This window comes from Henckelia pumila, chromosome 2, assembly GCF_033568475.1.
Source record: "Henckelia pumila isolate YLH828 chromosome 2, ASM3356847v2, whole genome shotgun sequence".
In the NCBI taxonomy this organism is placed as follows: Eukaryota; Viridiplantae; Streptophyta; class Magnoliopsida; order Lamiales; family Gesneriaceae; genus Henckelia; species Henckelia pumila.
Window position 1 is genome coordinate 177,793,190 of NC_133121.1, and position 10,750 is coordinate 177,803,939.

The window sequence follows — 10,750 nt, forward strand, 5'->3', positions numbered from 1 at the left end:
GTGTTGTAGGTGATGAGTATGGAGGCAGAAGGAAAATAACCCGGTGGATTGCGGCGGTGCAATATGACGTTTATCTCCACCGCACATCAAACTTTGGGGTAGCTTTTCATCGGATTGTTTTTTCCTTATTCAACCGTAGAGCAAAAAACCATGGAATATATTTCGTTCCCACAGACGGCGCCAATTGATGATGTCGAAATTTTACCTCGGGTTCGGTCTGGTAGAATGGATCCTCCAAATCTTCAATGAAACAGGTTGGGTCGGGTATCAATGAAATCTGCGCAAGCAACAGCTAGGTCAAGGGGCGCCGAAGGTGTTTTCGGCGTGACCCCTCCGATGCCTAAGTCAGTGTCTTGAAGGCAGAGGGTATGATTAATGCGAAAACTGTAGTAACCCAGATTCTATTTTAAGATAATGATATGTTAAACATGATTAAGGGTTAGTAATTAACCAATTCCAGGGCATAATTTGACTTCAGAATTACCAGAGGGATCGCTGCATATAAGGGTGATAGCCAAGTTCCACTTTTCATGCTATGATATGGCATATAATTTTAAATGTGGCAAAACATGAATAAGGAGTCCTTATTTGGTAAAAATAAGTGGAAAATCAGCTCCGAAACGTCCGAAAATGGTAGGAAGGGTCCTGGGGGTCTCGAACAGTTCGGAGACACCGAAATGAGTTCGGACCATCCGAACTCAAATACAAAGTTCGGAGGATCCGAACCCAGCACTTAGGAGGCTCCGAACTCAGCCAATTCGGAGGCTCCGAACCCAGTTCGGAGGCTCAGAACTCCCCCAGACAACAATGCTAGATGACTAATCCGCGATTTTCGACAACTGTCGTACATGCAGGTTCGGAGGGTCCGAACCCAGTTCGGAGGCTCCGAACTCCGACGGATTTTTGGCTATAAATAGGGCTCTTTGGAGTCATAATTTGAAATACGAATTCCCGAGGTTCCTTCTTCAGTTATATAGTGTGAGTTATACACTTGAGGGCCCTATCGGTTATAATAGAGGTTCTGGAATAACCAAGGAGTGGTAATAGTCATCCGAGACTAGCGACTCCAAAGGGCTATCTACGGACGAAGGTATGGTTCGGGAATCTATTTAAGTTTTGGGAGTACTTATTAGCTTAGTTAAGGCTTATATAATTTATGTAGTGATACGGTGAACTTTTGAATATAGGCTTGGAACCTAGGATCCTACTATACTTGAACTAGCCTAGAGGTACGTACACATTGACTGAGATTGCCAACGAGTATACATGTTTATATGTTGCATTTATTTGACATTATTATATGGCATGATATATGATTTACCGCTTTCTATATTCATATGTCATGTGCATATACACGTTGAGCCTATACCTTGTTATACCTGACTATAGAGACACTCAGCTCTATACTCGATAGTCTGTCACTGAGAGTACCGCGACGGCGAGGGCATTTATGTTTGTCTACTCTGGTGTACTAGACGAGTGTGGTTGCACTCAGAGGTTGATCCGTGCGGTGGCAGCACTCATGTGGCGCCGGTACTGAGCATGACTTTTCAGATGACCCTTTACCAGTCATCATGTTGCATGCATTATATACATATGTTTACTCATGTCTATGTACTGGGCGTTAGCGCTCACGTCCTAGTTGTTATTTTGGACACCCTATTCCATGGGGTAGGTCGCAGGATGGACGGAGCCGATAGTTCGAGGCAAGACTAGGGAGCCGGAGCTTTTGAGGAGTTTATTATACAGCAGGATTCTATATAGCTGTATGATGTTTACTTTTAAGTTTTCGATATGGTTGTATCACTACAGATTTAAGCCTGGATTATGTTACTAAGCTGATATGTAAATTATGGTTATGTTTCCGCACGTTTTTACTCTGTTAAGTATTTTGCTGTATTAAGTTTAATGCATGCTATTAGTTGCCAGTTAGTAGGTGATTCCATGCAGGGTCACTACATTTTTGGTATCAGAGCATGCTTAGATTTTGGGATTAGTACTTGGGATTTAGAATTAGTTTTGAGTAATTCTTGCGCATTTGGGATTTTAATGTGCAATTTTTTTCAGGATATGGCTGACGAGAGTCACGGTAGTGTTGGCCAGGGAGGTGGATATCATCATCGTCATCACCGCCATCATGATGATCAACATCGTCATCATGAGGGTATACGTCGCTACTCTATCAATAAATTCATGCAAGTAGGACCGAAACCTTTGGTGGGAGGCGAGAATCCTGAACAAGCAAGAAGTTGGATGTCTAAACTCGAGAGTACTTTTCGTGCTTTCGATTGTACTGAGGATCAGAAATTGGAAGTTCTAGAATTTGTTCTAGAGGATCGAGCACGTTTTTGGTGGGATGCCAAAGCTGCTCAGGCACGTACTGAGAGAGGACAGGTGACTTGGGGAGATTTCTATCAGCAGTTTCAGAAACTGTATTTTCCTCCAGCTGTTCGCCAAGCACGATCGATGGAGTTGCTTACTCTGAGGCAAGGATCAATGACTATTGATCAATATCAGCAACGATTTCTTGATCTGCTACCTTTCAGTCCTCATATTAATGAGAGTGATGCATCGAAGTATGATCTCTTTCTACAAGGCCTGAACCAAGATATCTACTCACAGGTTGTTGTCTGTGATGACCCAGTATCTTATGAGACTTTGGTGAACCGTTGCCGTCTTGTGGAGACCAGCAACAGTCGTGCACAGTTGTTGATGCCAGCACAGCTTAGTGGATCATTTGAGCCTAGAGCTCAATCTGTTGTGCAACCTGGACCTACGTCTTCTTCTACTCCTACTACTTTATCTGGATCTCGCGGTTCACGAGGTATGTTCCGTTTTGGGAAGAATAAGAAGAAGGAGGAGTTTTGTAGTCACTGTGGAGGGAAGCATCCTGCAACTTCATGTCGGAGAGCTACTGGTGCTTGTTATATTTGCGGTCAGCAGGGACATCTGCGAAGAGATTGTCCTCAGCGCATGGGTTCTGCTAGTGGATCGGGATCACAGGTTGGATCTCAGGCTTCTACTTTTCCACGACAGCAGCTAGCACCACAGAGTTCTTCTGGTTACCGTCCCTAGACTCAAGGGCAGGTATTTGCTCTGTCTCAAGAATAGGCTACTGAGGGAAGCGATCGCATGTTGGCAGGTACCTTTTTGTTATGTGGTATTCCTGCACTTGTTTTAATTGATACTGGAGCATCACATTCCTTTATTTCTAGTCTCTTTGTTAAGAGATATAGATTACCTTATGTATCATTAGATATGGATTTAGTTGTATCTACTTCGCTGGGCAGGAGGTAGTGACTAAGCGTCTAGTGATGGGTTGCCTTCTAGAGTTTGAGGGTAATACGTTATCGGCTAATTTGATGATATTAGCGATGACAGATTTTGATTGTATTTTGGGAATAGATATACTGACTTTGTATCACTCTACTGTGGATTGTTATCAGCGTCTGGTACAGTTTCATCCGGATGAGGGTGACAGCTGGTACTTTTATGGTGAGGGTGCGCGACCTCCGATGCCACTTGTATCGGCTCTGAAGGCATGTCATGTCTTGGAGTCAGGTGGGGAGGGCTATCTCATCTATTCAGTTGATATGTCCATGAGTAGTCCGGGTATCGATCAGTTACCGTTTGTCAGCGAGTTTCCTGATGTATTCCCTGATGAGATTCCTGGTTTTTCTCCGGTGCGAGAGGTTGAATTTGATATTGATTTAGTACCAGGAACTACGCCTATATCCCGAGCGCCTTATCGTCTAGCACCATCAGAGATGAGGGAATTGAAACAGCAGTTACAGGATCTGCTTGATAAGGGATATATTCGTCCGAGTGTTTCTCCGTGGGGAGCACCTGTTTTGTTCGTCAAGAAGAAATATGGATCGATGCGATTGTGTATTGACTACAGGCAGTTGAATCGTGTCACCATCAAGAATAAGTATCCTTTGCCGCGGATTGATGATCTATTTGATCAACTACAGGGTACTTCTGTTTACTCCAAGATAGATATGAGATCTGGATACCACCAGATGCGGGTACGAGACTCAGATATTTCTACGACTGCTTTTAGGACCAGATACGGGCATTATGAATTTTTGGTTATGTCATTTGGTTTGACGAATGCACCGGCAGTCTTTATGAATATGATGAATCAGGTATTTCGAGAATATCTGGATAGATTTGTCATCATCTTCATTGATGATATTCTTGTCTATTCTCATGACAAGGATGAGCATGCACAGCATTTGAGGATTATTTTACAAACGTTACGAGATAAGCAGCTGTATGCGAAATTAAGCAAGTGTGAATTCTGGCTTGATCGGGTAGTGTTTCTCGGTCATGTGATTTCTAATGAAGGGATATCTGTTGATCCTAGTAAGATAGAGGCAGTGCTGAACTGGTCTCGTCCGACGATGGTTGCTGAGATTCGTAGTTTCTTGGGTCTAGCTGGATATTACCGTCGGTTCATCGAGAATTTTGCACAGTTGGCCAGATCTTTGACACAGCTTACACGGAAAGATGTTGCCTTCATATGGTCCTCGGATTGTGAGGAGTCATTTCACGAGCTGCGTGGACGTCTTACTACTGCACCTGTGCTAGCTCTACCTTCTGGATCAGGAGGTTATGTTGTCTATACTGATGCCTCTGGTCAGGGGTTAGGATGTGTTCTGACACAGCATGGACATGTTATTGCCTATGCTTCTCAACAGTTGAAGATGCATGAGAGTAATTATCCAGTACATGATCTCGAGTTAGCCGCCATTGTATTTGCACTCAAGATCTGGAGGCATTATCTTTATGGCGAGAAATTTGAGATATTCACGGATCACAAGAGTTTGAAGTATTTATTCACTCAGGCAGAGTTGAATATGCGACAGAGATGCTGGATGGATCTTCTGAAGGATTATGATTGTGAAATCAAATATCATCCAGGTTCTGTTAATCTTACTGCTGATGCCTTGAGTCGGCAGGTGAGACTTTCTGCACTTCAGACTAGTGAAGTATCTCATATGATTCCAGAGTGTTGTTCATTGAGTTTTACGCTCAAGCACAAGAAAGGGAGAAATGAGATTCGATTATATACTATTTTGTCTGAGTCAGCATTGTATTCTCGGATCAGAGATGCTCAGATATCTGATGTTAAGACTCAGCGTTTGGCACGTTTAGCCAATGGAGTTAATACATCTGGATTTCATTTTCAGGCAGATGGTTTATTGTGCTTATCTAATCGAGTGGTTGTACCTAATGTTGCGGAGCTCAGGAACGATAATCTATCTCAAGCTCATAGGAGTCGATTATCAGTTCATCCTGGAAGCATGAAAATGTATAAGGACTTGCGAACTAGATTCGCGTGAAAGGGGATGAAGCGTAGTGTGTATCAATTTGTTTCTCGATATTTGGTTTGTCAACAGGTCAAGGCTGAACACCGACGACCAGGTGGATTATTGTAGAATCTTGAGATTCTCGAATGGAATTGGAGCACGTAATTATGGATTTTGTTACCCACTTACCTATAACTTCACGTCAGTGTGATGCTATCTGGGTCGTTGTTGACTGTTTGACAAAATCAGCACACTTTATTCCTTATAACCGGGAGTATTCTTATGATCGCATGGCACGTTTATACATCCAGGAGATAGTGCGATTGCATGGGATTCCAGTGAGCATAGTCAGTGATAGAGACCCGCGATTTACCTCACGTTTTTGGGGTAGTTTTCAGGAGGCGTTGGGTACCACTCTGAGTTTGAGCACTACATATCATCTGGAGACTGACGGACAGTCAGAGCGGACAATTCGTACATTGGAGGATATGCTACGTTCTTCTGTCATGAACTTTGGCTTATCTTGGCAGGATCAGTTACCTTTGATCGAATTTGCCTACAATAACAGTTATCATCGTAGTATTGATATGGAACCTTTCGAGGCATTGTACGGTCGACGGTATCGTACTCCGTTATTCTGGGATGAAGATGGGGAACGACAAGTCGAGGGTCCTGAATTGGTGCAGCAGATTGTAGACAAGATAGATTTGATCAAGCATAGGATCAAAGTTGCTCAAGATAGACAAGCCAGTTATGCTAATATTCATCGTAGGCCACTTCAGTTTGAGCCTGGTGAATATGTGTTTCTACGAGTATCACCTTTCAGAAAGGTGATGAGATTCGACGTGAAAGGCAAGTTGTCTTCTCGTTTTATTGGACCTTTCCAGATACTGGAAAAGATCGGAGATGTTGCATATCGTTTGGCGTTACCGCCAAATCTTTCCAGTATATATAATGTTTTTTATGTGTCGTTACTTCGATAGTATATAGCTGATGAATCTCATGTGATTCAGTCTACTGATATTCAGCTAGAGCCAGATCTGTCTTTTGTTGAACGACCAATCCGTATCTTAAACAGAAAGGAGAAAGTTTTTCGGAACAAGACTATACCACTTGTGATGGTACAGTGGCAGCGCCGAGGCGTTGAAGAAGCAACTTGGGAAACTGAGAGTCGTATGCAAGCAGAATATCCTGAGTTGTTTGCTTTGTATTTTTGATTACCATGTAGTTGTAATTACAATTGTTGTAATAAAACATGGTTTGATGTTTCATATTATTATCTTGATTTGTCTTTAGATTTTATTTCACGGACGAAATATCTAAAAGTGGGGAGAATGTAGTAACCCAGATTTTATTTTAAGATAATGATATGTTAAACATGATTAAGGGTTAGTAATTAACCAATTCCAGGGCATAATTGGACTTCAGAATTACCAGAGGGATCGCTGCATATAAGGGTGATAGCCAAGTTCCACTTTCTCTGCTATTATATGACATATAATTTTAAATGTGGCAAAACATGAATAAGAAGTCCTTATTTGGTAAAAATAAGTGGAAAATCAGCTCCGGAACGTCCGAAAATGGTAGGAAGAGTCCTGGGGGTCTCGGATAGTTCGGAGGCACCGAAATGAGTTCGGACCATCCGAACTCAAATACAAAGTTCGGAGGATCCGAACCTGGGTTCGGAGGATCCGAACCCAGCACTTAGGAGGCTCCGAACTCCCCCAGACAGCAATGCTAGATGACTAATCCGCGATTTTTGACAAGTGTCGTACATGCAGGTTCGGAGGGTCCGAACCCAGTTCGGAGGCTCTGAACTCCGACGGATTTTTGGCTATAAATAGGGCTCTTCGGAGTCATAATTTGAAATACGAATTCCTGAGGTTCCTTTTTCAGTTATATAGTGTGAGTTATACACTTGAGGGCCCTATCGGTTATAATAGAGGTTCTGGAATAACCAAGGAGTGGTTATAGTCAGCCGAGACTAGCGACTCCAAAGGGTTATCTACGGACGAATGTATGGTTCGGAAATCTATTTAAGTTTTGGGAGTACTTATTAGCTTAGTTAAGGCTTATAGAATTTATGTAGTGATACGGTGAACTTTTGAATATAGGCTTGGAACCTAGGATCCTACTATACTTGAACTAGCCTAGAGGTACGTACACATTGACTGAGATTGCCAGCGAGTATACATGTTTATATGTTGCATTTATTTGGCATTATTATATGGCATGATATATGATTTACCGCTTTCTATATTCATATGTCATGTGCATATACACGTTGAGCCTATACCTTGTTATACCTGACTATAGAGCCGCTCAACTCTATACTCGATAGTCTGTCACTGAGAGTACCACGACGGCGGGGGCATTTATGTCTGTCTACTCTGGTGTACTAGACGAGTGTGGTTGCACCCAGAGGTTGATCCGTGCGGTGGCAGCACTCATGTGACGCCGGTACTGAGCATGACTTTTCAGATGACCCTTTACCAGTCATCATGTTGCATACATTATATACATATGTTTACTCATGTCTATGTACTGGGCGTTAGCGCTCACGTCCTAGTTGTTATCTTGGACACCCTATTCCATGGGGCAGGTCGTAGGATGGACGGAGCCGGTAGTTCGAGGCAAGACTAGGGAGCCGGAGCTTTTGAGGAGTTTATTATACAGCAGGATTCGATATAGCTGTATAATGTTTACTTTTAAGTTTTTGATATGGTTGTATCACTACAGATTTAAACATGGATTATGTTACTAAGCTGATATGTAAATTATGGTTATGTTTTCGCACGTTTTTACTCTGTTAAGTATTTTGTTGTATTAAGTTTAATGCATGCTATTAGTTGCCAGTTAGTAGGTGATTCCATGCAGGGTCACTACAAAAACTGAGAGATATGAGTGCGTGAATGTAAAAGTGAGAGTGAATGTGTGATGAATAATGAGTAGTGAATAATGAATAATGAATAATGAATAATGACAACCATAAGTATTTTGTTGTATTAAGTTTAATGCATGCTATTAGTTGCCAGTTAGTAGGTGATTCCATGCAGGGTCACTACAAAAACTGAGAGATATGAGTGCGTGAATGTAAAAGTGAGAGTGAATGTGTGATGAATAATGAGTAGTGAATAATGAATAATGAATAATGAATAATGACAACCATAACAATACCTGTATTTATAGGGGAAAAATAAAGTAAGTTACCTAGTTGAATTATAACAAGTCATGTACTGGGACTCTTCATCCATTGGATCCTCTTTAAGTTTATCTCTATCTTGTGAATATTTGAAAAGATCCAGGCTTATCTCATATATATCAGAGTCCTACTTGAACTCGAAAAGAATACTTGCGGCCCATTAGAAACAGCCTAGATCGGTCCATAATGACCAGCCCTGGTCAAAGTCCAACATAGTCTAAACTGGGTTGGACCTTGACATGTGGGGCCATATCGGGTAGTTCAATTATAAACGGGCTCGAGTTGAAATATTTTCTCGGGGTAACACATTTCAAGGCCAATAATTTGCACAATTTAAATTTCCGGTGAGTTGAATTTAGTTCCATGGAAACACAATTCATGCATGACAGTGTTCATGTTGAACGAGTTTATATGTCGATCTTTAATATTAGATTGTGCATTCCATGAAATGCAATTCATTATGAGACATAAAATTATTATAGTACTAAAGATTGTCTCCATCATGTATGACAAAGTAGTCATTTTTTTGTGTTTATTAGCTGGAAGAATCCTGGCTGGCTCCATTATAAAAGCCAGCAGCAACCCTTTTTTCCCTGTAAATTAATCTGCATGAAATTCATGATCATTTAACTTATTCTTGTACATGACTGCAACGTACATTGTGATTCTGGATTCTGCATCGAACCCTTTTGCGAAAATGGGGAGACAGCCATGTTGCGAGAAGATCGGGCTCAAACGTGGTCCATGGACTTGGGAAGAAGATCAGAAGCTTATGAACTTCATTCTTAACAATGGCATTCAATGCTGGAGGCTTGTTCCAAAACTTGCAGGTATAGTACTATGTTCTCTCATTCTCTGGTTTTTCGGTGGCGAATTGATCGATTTATATATCAACAAAATATGGCAAATGATGTTGGATGCCATTCAAAAATGACACAACAGATTTATAAACTCTAACCCTTTGTCGAATTTTGAAATAAGACAGAGTAATCAACTAATGCATCATCTTTCGCATTAAACGGTGCCTTAAATATATCTATTCATAATCAAATGTTTTGGTGGAATTGAAGGTTTGATGAGATGTGGGAAAAGCTGCAGACTGAGGTGGATGAACTACTTGAGGCCAGACCTCAAGAGAGGTGCATTGACAGAGCCAGAGGAAGATATGATAATCGAGCTCCATTCGCGACTAGGAAACAGGTATCAGCAATACTTTCTACTCAAAAAGATCATTCGATTTTTTTTGCAACAAGTTGGTGTTTTTTTGTAAATGATCCCATCTGGGATTTGTAGCAGGTGGTCCAAGATAGCTGCGCATTTTCCGGGCAGGACGGATAATGAAATAAAGAACCACTGGAACACAAGGATCAAGAAGAAGATGAAGCTGTTGGGATTAGACCCCTTGACTCATAAGCGAATGGAGGCGACTCCGGATTCGGAGAGCAAAGAAAATCAACATGGGTTGGAAGATCAAGAAACTGTTTCATCTTCTAAAGATGGTCAGATGTGGCAAAAAGCAGAAGGGGGAATGGTTTCTTGCACATATGATGATTATGATGAGTCTTGCATCAAGAATTTGATGATGGGAGGTTCTGCTATGGCTCAAAATACTGAATCTTTGGGGACTTGGCCAATGGATCCTTTCCAGAATTGGATTGATAATCCCTTTTTATGGGATAGTTTCAACCATTTTGATTATCGTTTTTGTTAGATGCCCCACGTCGTTTTTGTTAAATGAGACACGACAATGTTGGGGTGCGGGGGAGAAATTTTGTCACTTCGTCCAAGTGGTGATAACTGTAATCATTTTTTTTTTTTTAGAGAATACAAAAAAAGTCAATTATCTTCTATCAAATTTAATCACACACATAGAATTTCATGCTTCTTATCTAATCACGTGTTACATCCATATCGTACGTTCGGTTCTTCAAAAACTTGCATGATTGATAATAAAAATCATAATTTTTTTTTACCTAATATATTGTTTTCTTGAACTTGGGCTCACTAATTGAATCTTTGGTCTGACATTGTTCTCTCAATTAGAATCAATGGCATAAGGTGTTGTGCAAGAAAATGTGACCATTAGAATAGGGTCATGTAATGTAGCCCCTCTTTATTACATGGGATGAATAATTAACGAAGACATGTACGTAGGTAGGATACTTCCAATTTTAATAACGAATAAAATGCAATGATGATTTTTTTTCCTTTCAGTTTTGGTGTTTTATATTGA

General features: G+C 41.1%; 1 protein-coding gene across 1 annotated transcript; it reads left to right on the forward strand.

Annotated features, from left to right (window-relative positions):
• Positions 1-9,214: 9,214 nt before the first annotated feature.
• On the forward strand, positions 9,215-10,228 carry LOC140879030 (transcription factor MYB20-like). The gene is made up of 3 exons (XM_073282664.1): positions 9,215-9,347; positions 9,588-9,717; positions 9,814-10,228. Exons 1-3 carry the CDS (start codon positions 9,215-9,217, stop codon positions 10,226-10,228), a joined length of 678 nt encoding a protein of 225 aa, XP_073138765.1.
• The last annotated feature ends 522 nt before the right edge of the window (positions 10,229-10,750 follow it).